At 36.4% G+C, this 15,075-nt stretch overlaps 2 protein-coding genes across 4 annotated transcripts in view; one reads left to right on the plus strand and one right to left on the minus strand.

The window, feature by feature from the left end:
• The window catches only part of COPS2 (COP9 signalosome subunit 2), a 36,669-nt gene extending 22,019 nt beyond the window's left edge, over nucleotides 1-14,650 (minus strand). Inside the window, exons 1-3 of one of the 2 annotated variants that reach the window (XM_012763522.3) lie at nucleotides 14,522-14,650; nucleotides 2,950-3,063; nucleotides 2,205-2,282 (exon numbers count right to left, since the gene is read on the minus strand). In XM_012763522.3, coding sequence (XP_012618976.1) covers nucleotides 2,205-2,282; nucleotides 2,950-3,063; nucleotides 14,522-14,575 — 246 coding nt within the window. In that variant the 5' untranslated portion in view covers nucleotides 14,576-14,650. The remainder of the gene's footprint in view (nucleotides 1-2,204; nucleotides 2,283-2,949; nucleotides 3,064-14,521) is intronic. The other variant, XM_012763523.3, reaches the window with a different exon arrangement.
• A 157-nt stretch (nucleotides 14,651-14,807) lies between these two features.
• Nucleotides 14,808-15,075, plus strand: part of GALK2 (galactokinase 2) — a 148,696-nt gene continuing 148,428 nt past the window's right edge. The window contains exon 1 of one of the 2 annotated variants that reach the window (XM_012763515.3): nucleotides 14,808-14,889. Coding sequence is in view for 1 of the 2 variants with exons in the window: in XM_012763514.2 (XP_012618968.1) it covers nucleotides 14,996-15,015 (20 nt within the window). In the remaining variant the exon portion in view is untranslated. The other variant, XM_012763514.2, reaches the window with a different exon arrangement.

Raw genomic sequence — 15,075 nt, forward strand, 5'->3', positions numbered from 1 at the left:
AATTCATTTATACACGCTGCTAGAGCAAACAAAAGATAGATAAGATAGACAAAATAACATAAAAAGCTAATAGCCCCAACTCCCTTACTTCCTTCCCACTCTGCTCAAGGAAAAATGGCAAAAAAAGTGTTAAGGGTAGTTTAGTGTTTAAATAGACTCAAAAACTAAACCACTGCAAGTATGTTAAGAGAGCAGATTTCTATAGGGACTCTTGGTAGTATCTCAAATCATAGAACCTTCAAAGTTCAGCCTCTAATGTCACTATAATTGTATAGTTAAAAGTCTGTCCCTGGAAACACTTGGTGCTTCTTTCATAACCTTCTAAGTTATTAATTTAAATACAGTAATTATATGTGTTAATATTTTCACAAATGATAAATGGAAAGAAAGCACAGGGGCTATGTGCAATATAGATATGCTCTAAGAATATCAGAGCAAAACTACAGAGGGCAAAGGCAATGTAGATATTTTTCCTTCTTTAGCTATAATTAATGCAATATACTCAATAACATTTAACATGTTTTGAACAGTTTGGATATTTTGGGAGGAAGAAATCAAGTAAAGCATTTTATGGATTGCTTTTGTAGAAGATGCCAGGGAGAGCCCCTCCTATTAAAGAGTTTATCAAAAAGAGGAGGATGTAAGATTAATAGATAAATGCACTAGCCAAGGAGTTCATTTTTACATAGAGAAGCAGCTAATGGAGAGAGAGAGGAGGCATATGGGAAATACAGAAATAGGAAAAGAAAGTGGTAACTGATTATCAGATATCTTTCCATTTGTCATAGTACCTGCACCTTCCAAGTTCCACTCTCTGCTAACCTGAGCACCAAATTCATTTTTCTCTTAAAAGTTCTTCTTGACTGATGAATAATTGGTCAGTAAAAAATTTAAAAAAGAAAAAGTTCTTCTAATCTTAGAGATATGAGATTCATGTTTGTACCCTAGTCCTTCCAACTGATTCTCCCCCACCCTCCCACTTCTACTCTGTACACTTGAATTTCGTTTGGCCAGTTTAAAGAAACTGAGGATTGGCATTCTATGAGAGTATAATGTCATGACAATTCCATCTTATCTATGAGTTCATTCAACAAAATATCTGAGTACCAACTAAATGACTGACACTATTACAGGTACTAGGAATGTAACAGTGAATAAAATAATGCCCTGCTCTCATGGAGCTTACAACTTACTGGGAGAGGGGGTGGTGTGGAGAGGGGCAATAAAGAAGTAAACAGATCAAATGGGAACATACACAAAGAAGAAAAATAGCAGAATTAAATGATGATGGGAAGGATGCCACTTTATATTGGGTGGTCAGGAAAAGTTCATCCTGATATATGGGGACATTTGAACAGACTTGAATCAAATGAGGAAAAGAGCCATATAGCTATCTAAGAGAACAGCATTTGAGGCAGAGTAAATAGCAAGTGCAAGCCCTTACACAGGACTACACGAGGGATAGCAAGGAGCCTAGTAAAAGAACAAATAGAAAAAAGGTTAGAAAGGCAGCCAAAGGTAAGCTTACCATACGGCCATGTAGGCCATGTTAAGGATTTTGGATTTTACTGAGGGGCACTGGGAACCATTAGAAGATATGGAGTAAAGAAATGATATAATCTGACTTACATTTAAAAGGATCACTCTGCTACTTGTAGAGAACAGGACAAGGATGAAAATAAGGAGACCAGTTAAGAAGCTATTGCAATAATCCATGTGAGAGATGATGTTGGCTTGGACCAGAGTAGCAGAGATAGAAATGGTAAGTGGCAGTCAGATACTGGATATATTTGGAAGATACATAATGCCACCTGGATTTGACAATGGATTATTTGTGGGGTGACAGAAAAAGAGAGGAGTTAAGCACGATGCTAAGGTTTTGGGGCCTAGTCAGTGGACGAGGAACTTAAACTCCAAAATAAATAATAATAGCTTATGGAAGAGTCACTCTATTAATAATGAAGCCAAATAGTGCCCATGTAGCTAAAAGAATAAGTTTTCTCAAACAGAAAACTTTTGTATTCTATGCAGAATATTTTTGCTGAGTAGTAATATTGTAGTCCTAACAGCAAAGCAAACTAAATATAAAAACATATCAAAAGAACTGTTTCAGAGAAGTAGATAATAATGGTACTTTGGTGTGATGAGGTAATTTATACCTATAGAATCTCTATCAGTTTAATTTCCCTCAAAACAAATCTTACCAACTTGAAGTTAATCTTAATCATTTGTTTCAGTGCTTTAAATCCCCATTCTCCTTTTTCACCTTCAAGTTCCAAAACCTACAAAAGGGAAGAAATTTTTAGTCTACCTTAATTATCAATACATTATTTTCTAATGACATCTAATGTCTAAATTTAGAATTAATTTTGCATCATATGCATGAAGAACATTTCTCCAAGGATTTCACCATTTCTCAATGTCACTTTTTACAGGCTTTAAAAAAACAGACAAGTCTTAAGATGCTTACTTATGGATAAGTTGAGTGTATTTTGAAGTTCCTTCATCAAAAGATTAAGAACTATATCTTAATTATTATACAGTCCTAGTCCTCCTAAATTTCCTCTGGTAAAAATAATCCAAAGTATATCAGCATGTCAAGAAATCAAGCTATTTATAATAGTGCAACCACACCTGTGTGAGCTATCCCAAAAGAAGGAACAGGATTGCGGTGATAATATCTACTGATCATCACATTGGTTCTCCTGCCAGAATTGTACTAGCTTTTCAGGACAATGGCCCTGCTCCACAGAAAGCTTGATCAGAAAAACGATAGGATAGCTCTTTTGAAATATTTACTTGTGCTGTACAATGCAAACTTACCTTACAGGGTTATCAGTAAGTATTCAAAACATGTTTCTGAGGTAAAATCACTTGGGACTTATTTAAGCTAATACATCATTAAAAAAGAAACTTTAAGACACAGAATCAACTGGAAAAAATATAAACCTTTTGGAAACTGCTTAATGCTGCTTTTGGGTCATCTTCTTTTAATGCTTTGGAATTATAGTACTGATTTTCCAAATCCACATTTGGCTCAGAGTTGCTATCTTCAGAGTATTCCTGTGTGTTGAAAAGAAAGAGATATTAGGGAAAAAAAAAAAAAAGAAATCTACATGTTGCACTTTAAAATGTGAATACTGTTAAGATGGAAAAACCATACATGACCCCAATTCTATAGTGGTTAAACTTTCATTGGTCATGGAACCTGAGAAAAATCTAATGTACATGTGTTCCAATTATTAATCTTTGGTTCTGTAATCTAATTCTTTCTACTCCCCAAGTCTAAATTTCATTGCTCTAACATGGTCTAACTAGCCAGGAGGGTAATCTACTTATGACATACTATAATGCTAAACGTAATTATATGTTAATAAGAATATTTGTCTTATGCATTCCACAATACAATAGCTGCTTGTATTAATGTAACAACTAGCTTTATAATAAATCAAAATAAGTAAAGCAAACCGGGTTTATATAGTTTTATGAGATTTTCCAACACGTGAATTCAGTTTTTAGTGAAAAACAATAAAGCAGAAGGAAAAATTGGAATAAAGTTATTTTGTGGAGCAATATAAACAAGTTTTAAATAGTTCTAAGATATTCCATCTAATAATGAGTATTACAAAATACACATGGTTGGTATAATGAAAATTATTACTTTAGGATACCACAAGATAGAGATTATTTCCTCCTCTGTTACAAGTCATCACAAAGGGCAAGTTTATGTCAAATTAAGAATAGTACATGGAAGTAAACACAAAAAGACAAGGACAAGAACAGTATTAGAGTTATTTTTTTTTTTTGAGACAGAGTCTCGCTTTGTTGCCCAGGCTAGAGTGAGTGCCGTGGCATCAGCCTAGCTCACAGCAACCTCAAACTCCTGGGCTCCAGCGATCCTTCTGCCTCAGCCTCCCAAGTAGCTGGGACTACAGGCATGTGCCACCATGCCCGGCTAATTTTTTATATATATATCAGTTGGCCAATCAATTTCTTTCTATTTATAGTAGAGACGGGGTCTCGCTCTTGCTCAGGCTGGTTTTGAACTCCTGACCTCTAGCAATCCGCCCGCCTCGGCCTCCCAGAGTGTTAGGATTACAGGCGTGAGCCACCGCACCCGGCCTAGAGTTATTTTTAAATCCAAATACAGTTAATAAATTTCTTTATGAGATATTTATGGAAAATTCTATAAAGTCTCATACAGGCATAGGCATGAAGAAAAGTACGCAGAGCACAGTGTGTGGGTATGTGTGTTTGGAAAGCTCAAAAATTCGTCAACACAGGATGAAGTTTTCAATAATCGCAATAGTGACTTTGCAATGTGCGCCCTCTGGTGGATAACTACTTCCTCGTGTGAAGACATTAAACTGGCACTCGGTCATGTTTAACGTATGAAAACCACTTGGAACATTTCTTTTAGGAACAGGATCAAACTCTGGATAGTAATTAAATTTCTTAATGATTCATTCACTTCTTAATTCTTATAATCTACATTTGACTACGATGGAACTGATCAAACTAAAAAAAGGAATTAATAAGCCAATTACACACAGGATGATGCTGTGATAGCGATGGCGTCAAGACTGGGTTTTGAAAGATAAATGGGAGCTTGCCTACTAGACAAAACAGGAGAAAATTAAGAGAATACCACATGCAAGAACAGCATAAACAATGAAAGATATCTTTGTTGGAACATAAAAAGTCCTTATTGATTCTACCTTCAAAATAAATCTCAAACCCATCTACCTTCCCCTCATCTCCTCCCATCACCCTACCCTACACCAAGCCGCTTTCACCTCTCCACAAAATTTAACAGCCTTCCCATTCCTTTTAACCTTCAAGTTCCAATGTTCTCATGGTAAGCAGACAGAATAACCTTCATAAAATGTAAATTATCTCATTCTCCTCAAAAATGGCTTCCCATCGCTCTTAAAATCAAATTCAAAATCATCGAAATCTAACTCCTGACTATGCATCCAGCCTTATCTCCTATCAAGGTCTCTTTCATTCATTTTGCTGTAGCCACCCTGGCCTGACCCTCAACAAGTTTCCCACCTTCATATACTATTCCCTTCTCTTTCCACTTCTCTTCCTCTGGTTAACTATTAAGTATCATTTCAGATCTTAGCTTAATTGTTATCTCCTCAAGAAAGAATTGGGTTAAATTATAGTTATAAAACCTGCTGTATCCATTTGGAAATCAGTTCTTTTCTAATAGTTTTATTAGCTTAGAACAAAGATTTCCAAAAACTTTTATCTAAGATTTATCATAGAATAAATTTTTTAAAAAACTTCACTTAAAACTGTTCAATAAGACAGAAGAATAGCAACCCAAACCATCAGAATGCACCCTTGAATCTGAAAATAAAATAAAAATATTTCTGATTTACATTTATCACAAAGTAAGAATTTGGACTCTCACTTAAAGTCCATTTCTTGGCCCATAACAGATTAGAATAAAACAACTAGGTCAGGTTTTGAGAAGAGGAAAGTAGAAGATGAGAGGTACACATGATCTTAATAGTAGTAGGATTGGAGTTATACAGGTTCCCAGCAAAGGGGAAACAAAATATATTAGGAATTAAAGAAGTTAATGTCAAATTATCTGGAAATTACTGAACTACTCACTTAAAACACTGTTAAAAACAGGATCCTTTACACCACAGAAATTGGCCAAAAAACAAAACAAAACCCAGGATCCTTTAGATTTCTTGCCATATTTCACAGAATGTCTTGTCATTTCAATCACTGAATACCTATTACAGTACAAGACTGGCTACCTGTAACTTTTGGGACCTGATAGATTTCAGATAGAGATTTCTAAATTTTAGATGTTATAACTCCAAAAAATCACAATGATTGAGATAAGATTTGAGTCTTTCTTCAACATTTTGTGGAGTTGGTTTTTCATATTATATAGATTAAAAAGTAGAATATGTAATTTTTTGCATAATTGCAATTCAACTCTTAAATGTTATTGCTAAAATGTATAAAATATGTGAGAATTGAAAACTGATTTTCTACTGATTTGACATTTGAACAGGCAGTCAGTCCCTTGTTATGATCTACAACACCATGTTCATATGGTTTGAACCAGCCACCACCACATTACTAACCTGTTATTTGCAGCTCAGTGAATCAAATCATCACCACAAGCTATGCACTACAACAAACTATTCTTCAGTTATTACACAGGCAAGCTTTTTTAAACTGATATTTTGAGGTTTGCAAAAGAACAATTCTATTTGATTGAATGCTTCTAATATTTATACTTAATGATCATGATCTTTAATACATGCCAGCATTAAAGCATTAAAGTATTGTTCACACAAATGCAAATTAACAGTCCTTTCCCTCAAGGTACTCATGGTTTATTAAGAGATAGATATGCAAACAAAACTGTGATATAACACAATAAAAGCAATAATATACACACATACTAGGTACAGTGGGATCTCAAAAATGAGTAATCAACTACCTGTGAGTTAAAGGAAGGAACAGGCACTCTATTTAGGTACCTAAGTATGAAAAGGAGTTGCCAGCAATGAGGAAAGGCAGCTGAAATGAAGCAATTAATGTGTGTTTGAAATAGTATTACACATCTGAAGAAACATGAATAGTTTGGGGTGAAGCACAGGATGTCTAAAGGGTTGATGAGAGATGAACTGGTACAGGACAGAGGAAAAGGACAACAGAAGCCAAGCAAGGAGTTTAGATCCAACGGAAAGTCACTAAAAGATTCTACAAGGATATAATCAGATTTGTGTTTCAGGAAGAGTACTCTGGTAAAAATGAAGTAGCCCACTCAATACTCTCATAAATCAAGTCAAGAGATGATGAAGCCTGACCCCAAGTAGTAGTAGAATAGGAGAAAAGGAAGGGAGTGAAATAAATATAGAAGATGTTAAAAACTGTTAAGGATGTAAAATAAAAGACACCCACCACATGGGCATAAAATAAAGCAAAATAAAGTTACGCATAATGACTACCACAGGCTTGCTAACACGTGATGCCATTAATCAGAATAGGGGATACAAAAGAAGCTTTAAATAAATATTGCTAAACTGAATCCAGTTATTTCAAGGGCACAAGAGATAATAATTTGTAAAAGTTTAAATAAAATGTTTTTAATAGAAGAGAAACTGCAATTTTAACAAAGAGTTTGAACAATATGTGAATAAACAAGCACTTGAATATTGTAAAAGGGATTAAAAAATTATAGTTCAATAACAGTTCCAACCTAACCTACTTACATAACTCCTGTCCTGACCATCTCTTCAAAGCAATCTGCAATCCATCCACACTACCTAAATCTATTCTTTCCCCAAATACACAACACAATTTTAAATTTCTGCTTTGGCATAAACTGGTCTTTTTGCCAGGAATTCTAATTGCCTTCCCCGCCCCCAACAACCTTTTTGCTTTATTCCTGTGATGTTCCTTGACCCTAACACTTCTGGGAAATGTATTCAAGAAGGCTTAACTTTGTGATTCTTTCTCCAATTCTTCTTAGTAAACTAAAGTTTTCTCCTCAGTTTTATGATTCTATATGACATGCATCTCTCTAACACAGAGCTCTGTATGTATGTTTCCATATTCCTCTCAACTGCCCCACTGTGAATTTCTCAAAAGTAGGATTTACTTATATATCTGTGTATTTCCAGAGCCTGGGATATCACAAAATGCTCAATAAATGTTTAATTGAAATGAAAAGTGTGTGAGTATTCCAAAATAACCCAACACATAATAGCCAGGGTCGATTTTGACTATGTGGTGAAGTAGCCACTGCTGAAGAAGCAGTTCCATAGTTCATCTACTTACTCCTGTGTCTGCTGCCAATAGAAGTCCTAAGAAATGTGCTTTTAGAAAAACAAGATTCACCTTTAACGATGCTTTCTAAGCCTGGACCACATCTAAGTTGTAACGACGCTGAGCACACTAAGAGGGACAAGGCAGTATTCCACTATCCTTAAAAACCAGATATATAATGCAAATCCTAGGTAGTGACTGTGACTTAGCTATTCATAAAGTTGCCCACTTTAAAAAATTTCATTTGTTAGTGGGCCCTAATTTTTTATCTATGGTGTAAATTTGAATGTTTTTTATTTGTCCTAAACTTTCAGTCTTCAAATTAAATTTTCCAAGTAGAGCCATCATAAAAGTCATCAAACTTAAGCTCTAGTTCTGACTCTCCTACTAATTTGTCCTGTAAATTTAGGTAAATCAGTCACTCCCAATGCTTTAGTTCTTCTGTCAAATTTGGGAGCTGAATGCTTTAGAAGTTTCTAATTCCCACTGAGGTCTATGTGTTCATTTGGGGATATAATGTACAAGTAACAATTCACTTTGTTGGATATTCATAGTTTAAAGATTTAAGTTATAATTGAAAAGTATTAAATATATTTTGCTATTTGTTAAATTTATGCTTATTAAACATTAACTTTATATTAGTTAAATTCATGTAACTTTATTTTATTCTTAACATGTAAGAATTGTCTCCCATTATTTATTTTAACTATCCTTGTTTGAACCTCTCTAATTTCATCACAGAAGGTATATGTATGAGGTAAAGCAACAGGCTTTTTTGAACAGTCACCAAACTTATATTCCCAATCAATATTTTTCTTTAAAGTAGTAGCTTTAGGGGGAAGTAAAATTATTCCAACAATGCCACATGATTTATAATGCTTCTGAAATTCTCAAGAAAACCAACTTTATTGGAGTAAGGTGTTTCTAACCTAAAGCAGCAGCATCCAGTTTGATGGCTCAACTTATTTATCAAACCTAACTCTCAATATAGTTTTCAACTACATCTACAAAAAGGACAAAACCTGGTAACACCTAATTTTTTTAAAAAAAGCTGCACATTGCTTTGAATACCAAAAGATTAAAAACAGGTCAAATTCTCATCAATATTTCTATATCTCTTATTAAATATTGTACATCCATGCAATCAATGCAGCCGTAGAAAGAAATGGGTAAGCTCTTGGCAAACTTACACAGTATAATCTCTAAAATAAATTAAAAAGCAAAATGTAGAACAATATTTATAGAATGCTACATCCTTGTTAAAAAGGGGGGGATAAGAATGTATTACTATTTGGTTATCTAGTAGTAAGAACTGGGCAGATGTAGAACAAGAATGGAAAGGAAACTTTATGTATTTTCATAATGTCTAATGTTGAAACATGTGCATGTATTAACTAGCTTAAAAAGCTATGTTAAACATGCTTCAGATTCTAAAGACAATTTTGTAGAGGAACTCCAAAAATTTTGGGCAATGACAGAATCACTGTTTGGCCTCCCAAGACCAAAGTAACATTTTTGCTTATCATTTACACCCTGCCACCTGCCCCTCAACCCCAATAAATAAAAGTAATATAGGTTCACTGTCAAAAGATTCCAAGAAATAAACACATTTTTTAAAAAATTAAAATCACTGATAATTTATTTCCAGACATTTTTCAGTATTTTTTTCCCACCTAACAAAATCAGGATAATGTGGATTACACTCTTTGATATTTTTTAAACTTAACATTTACAGTGGATATGTGTTCATTGTGTACACAGCACTGGCAATTGACCCTTCATCATCTTTCTGCTGATCTTATTAAAATGGTAACAAGAGATTCTATAAGACATCTTGTAAGACTCATCTCCCTCCCCAACAAAAAAGGTAGACAAAAAATAAGCAAAAATTTAGGGCATTAAAACTGCTATCTATTAAGATGAGAAAAACAATACTTTCATTCACTAATCCCAACTAGGAGCTTCACTGGGGAAATATAAAGGAGTTTACAGCTTGGTAATATATTTAACCAAATGGAATTATTCTATTTTTTGGACAATGTTTTCCTTGTAACACACTTAAATAACTGTATTCAAGTATACAATAATCTACTTATAAGAGGATTTATCAAAAAATAATTTGGGGAATAAAGTCAGTTTGTCTCAAATCCTTTCTAAAATGATTATTAGAAGTGCTATATAATTTCATGCTAGAATAATTAGACTGGAATTACAATATAGTTAACTTATCAATGGCCTTAACAACTTAATGAATGGCACTACAGTTATTATTTAGTATTATTAGATCAGCAAATAATCTATAAATCTGTAAAATCAGCAATGGATGGGAAGTCATTTACTAGTACCATCTCCTACCTCTGAATTAACTGGTGCATAGATTACTAGGCTTATAAAATGCCTGCTTCTTGGCTCACGCCTGTAATCCTAGCACTCTGGGAGGCCGAGGCAGGCCGATTGCTCGAGGTCAGGCGTTCAAAACCAGCCTGAGCAAGAGTGAGACCCCATCTCTACTATAAATAGAAAGAAATTAATTGGCCAACTTATAAATATAGAAAAAATTAGCCGGGCATGGTGGCGCATGCCTGTAGTCCCAGCTACTCGGGAGGCTGAGGCAGCAGGATTGCTTGAGCCCAGGAGTTTGAGGTTGCTGTGAGCTAGGCTGATGCCATGGCACTCACTCTAGCCTGTGCAACAAAGTGAGACTCTGTCTCAAAAAAAAAAAAAAAAATGCCTGCTTCTGCCTCTAATAAAAATCAAACAGATCTTAGAAATATGAGGTCAAGTATATTGAATTCTTTTTTTTTTTTTTTTTGAGACAGAGTTGCCCAGGCTAGAGAGAGTGGGTTCAAGCAATCCTTCTGCCTCAGCTTCCCAGGCATGCGCCACCATGCCCGGCTAATTTTTTCTATATATATTTGTTGGCCAATTAATTTCTTTCTTTTTGTAGTAGAGACGGGGTCTCGCTCTTGCTCAGGCTGGTTTCAAACTCCTGACCTCGAGCTATCTTCCCGCCTCGGCCTCCCAGAGTGCTAGGATTATAGGCATGAGCCACGGCGCCGGGCCTTGAATTCTTTTTTTAAACTAAGTTTGCTCTCTTTTCTTTTAGATCTTTCTTGGGCACAAATTATTTACTTTCCTGGAAAAAAACAGTATAGATTTTGGGCTAGGCGTGGTGGCTCATGACTGTAATCTTAGCACTCTGGGAGGCTGAGGTGGGAGGATCACTTGAGGTCAGGAGTTCCAGAACAACCTGAGAAAGAGTGAGACCCCATCTCTACTAAAATAGAAAAAAATAGCAGGGCACAGCAGCGTGCACCTATAGTTCTAGCTACTCAGGAGGCTGGGGTAGGAGGATCGCTTGAGCCCAAGAGTTTGAGGTTGCTGTGAGCTAGGCAGATGCCACGGCACTCTAGCCTAGGCAACAGAGCAACACTGTCTCAAAAACAAACAAAAAGAACAGTATAGATTTAGAAACATTTTTAATTTTTCAGGTTGTATTCTAACTACCTATTTCCACTAGATTGGGCAAGGACAAAAAGTGATTTAGGGTACTAAAATTTTATCAATAAACAACCTATAAAGATAATACTGAGTATTACTGTGGTCAGAAATAGTCATGACTCTAGCTAACATTTTAACTAAAATGAGGTGATGACCAATTTTCCAACAGATAATACATTTTTGTAAAAAAAGAAATCTCCCTAAGACTGCAAGTCAATTCTGTAAACTCTTTAATCAAGTCCTAAGAAACAGAAGATGACCTGGGCAAAAAGTATTAAAAAAATAAGAAAAACTCTTTTGACAACATGTAAACATGAAATGGCAATCTGTCCCTTTAATTTTTTTTTAACATATAATGATTTAAGTAAATTGACTAAGGAAGTGAAAAATAAAATTTATGCTGCCAAAGTATTAACTGTTAGTAGATGGAATATAAAAGCTTCCACTATTTGACATCTGATTGGGAATCCAGAATGGCATTTATATGAGAGAGATATGAGGGGGAGGAAGAGCTATTTAACAGAATGCTGAAGGGTGGAAAAAAAAAATCAAAACACCCAACATTTCATTTAGTTAGATAATGGTGCAAAATCTTACTTTTTTAAAAAAGAGATAAAAAGTCAAACAACTATATATTCAACTTTATTATATTGTGCATGTAGTATAGGCCCTAAAAGGCTGGGGAAACACAGGCAAGTTAAAACATTATATGTGTAATTAAAAATCTTGCAAAAATTAATAAAGTACTCCATGGGACAGTAAGATTCTCATTGTCATTCCTCTACATTACATTCTCAGTGATGACCTTCAAGTTAATTATAGTGCTAATAAATTGTGTATTCATTTAAGAACACAAACTAAAAATACAAACACGGCTTCTCAAAAGAAGATACACAAATGAAAAGATACACTTACATGAAAAAATGCTTAACATCACTAATCATCAAGGAAATGGGAATCTTAATGATATATTATCTTACCTCAGTTAGAATACCTATTATCAAAGAAGACACACAATAGACAAGCAGACACACACACACCTCCCAGATGCTGGTGAGGATGGGGATGGGAAAGGAACTCTTACACACTGTTGGTAGGAATGTAAATTAATACAGCCATTATGGAAAAAGAGTATGGGGATTTCTCACAAAACTAAAAAGGGAACTACCATATATGATCCAGCAACCCCACTACTGGGTATTTATCCAAAGGAAAGGAAATCAGTATATAAAAGGGATACCTACACATCAATGTTTATTGCAGCAGTATTCACAATAGCCAAGAAATGAAATCAACCTAAGTGCCCATCAATGGATGAATGAATAAATAAACTGTGGTATATATACACAATGGAATACTATAAAACAGAAGGAAATCCTGTCATTTGCAACATGGATGCAACTGGAAGTGATTACGTTAAGTGAAAAAAGCCAGGAACAGAAAGACAAATATTGCATGTTCTTACATGTGGGAGCTAAAATAGTTGATCTCACAGAAGTAGAGAGTAGAATGATAGATACCAGAAGCTGGGAAAGGTGTGTGTGAGTGTGGTGTTTGTAGGTGTGTGGAGGCTAGTGGTGGTGGGGGATGAAGAGAGGTTGGTGAATGGGTACCAACATACAGTTAGATAGAAGGAGTGAGTTCTAATGTTCTATAGCAGAGTAGGGTGACTATAGTTAACAACCATGTATTGTATATTTCAAAACTGCTAGAAGAGAGGACTTGAAAGGTTCCGAACACTGAAGTGATAAATACTTGTGGTGATGGATATCCTCAATACTCCTCTGACTTCATCATTACATATTTTATGCATGCAGCAAAATATTATGAATAAAAAATAGTTATAAAACCACCTATAATATGCAGAAACAGGTAAATAAAAATGGATATATACCACAAATAACACATTCTTAATGAACTGAGCCACTGCCCACAACTGGCTTGGTTTGCACAAACTAAAATGTAAGGTAGAAATCATAACTATTAGCAAAACTCTACACTAACTTTATCAAAATCTCTGCTATGACTTTGAGTAAAAGCAAGCACTTCCCTCTCCATTTTGCAAATGTTCCTTCTTTTAAATTGCAAAGATTAATTGGAAATGATTTCTGAATTCCCCCATGCAAATAAATTATATATTAATTCAAAACTTTATATTGATATCTTGAGAATCTCTGGCATTTAAAATATAAGATGAGCCAGACTTCCCAAAACATCTACTTCATAACTTTACAATAATGCAGAATCACCATAATATACAAGAACCACAAAAAACACCAAAGCAAAGTTGATGCTAATTCTTGATCAAGATAATTTTTCTTAGTTCCCACACAATGGTTTTGAACAGCAACCTGGAACATTAGTGAATTTTTATAAACTTGTAAACACATTCATAAATTAAACCTTGAATTTCAAAAATCACCATTCAGTTAGATAAATTCGTTTATCTCTTCGCTTTTGCTGTTTTAAACTCTAAATACTGGGAAATTTGTAAGTCAAGGAAAATGCCACGGGTTCAATTCCCTTATCCCCTCCCCCCACAAACAACAACAAACAAGCAAAACCTCCTCTCCAGCTTTTTTCTCTTTAAAGAACTTAACAAGTATTTCAACTACTTTCTTCCAGCTATCCTTGCTCTGAACTCTCCACTACACCCTCACCTCAGACCAAAAGCGACCCTGGACAAGACTATTTAAGCTATGTCTCCAAGAGACTCAACTGGCTTTTCGCAGTCAAGCCTGAGAGCAGTAAGGTCCCCCCCAGTTTTCAGACTCTTCTCCCAGCATTTCGCACCCACTCAATTCAAGCTGAAGACGAGGGGCCCAGAATGCTGGGCCCGAAAGGGCAAAGCCAGGGCCTACACCGCAGCACGGTCACCGAGGCGGCTCGCGCGGCGGGGAGAAGGTGGGAGGCACCGAGAACCGGACGCCTGGGGCCAGAGGCGTCCACGTAGACCGAAGAGGAGCTCGGACTTGGAGCGCAAGGCCGGAGACCCCCTTGGCTGCCTCCTTTACCCTCCCCTCCCCCATGCTGGAGAAGCAGGGCCCAAGCCCGGTGCGGGAAGGGGGAGGAGGTAAACCCGTCCTGTCACTGAACCGGGAGAGGGTGGAAGCGGCACATGATCTACAGAGAAAGGCCACGGCTGTCCCAGGCCTGGCCCCGAAAACCAGACACCATCTCCAGCCCTTGAGTTCCGTTCCCTGCGCCTCACCAGGTCGTAGTCCTCCTCATCATCGCACATGAAATCATCCTCCATGTCAGACATCTTGGCCGGGAGGGGGAGGAGAAATTGGAGACAACCTCCTCCCACAATCCTTCGCGGCTCGGAGGCGTCACTCCCAGCTTCTCCTCGCCTTCCCGTCCCTCTTAGAGGACCCGAATTTCTTCCGGAACCAATACGCTCGGCTTCTAGAGGATTCGCTACGACGTCAAAAGGGAGTGCACCACTCCCCTTTTCCTGCGAAACGATTGGTATCTTAGCAACTAAACCTAGCAACAGGGGAATCACCGCGTGTTGTGGGCACAGCTGAAAGGCCTCGAAAACTTTGCGCTCACGTCTAGCAGTTTCTAGCTTCCTGGGTAAGGGACCAGTCGCCTTCCTTGCCAGGGACTCTGGAAGCCTCTCATTTTGGTGAAAGTAGGGAGCAGCCTAGAACCAGAAGCCTTTCGCGGAGAAAAGGCTGACATGCCCGTCCTATATGACAGGTATTATTTCTGTCATCATTGTGCATTTAGCCCACACATTGCGGTGGGTGTTCCTGTGAT

Source organism: Microcebus murinus, chromosome 6 (genome assembly GCF_040939455.1).
Source record: "Microcebus murinus isolate Inina chromosome 6, M.murinus_Inina_mat1.0, whole genome shotgun sequence".
Lineage (NCBI taxonomy): Eukaryota > Metazoa > Chordata > Mammalia > Primates > Cheirogaleidae > Microcebus > Microcebus murinus.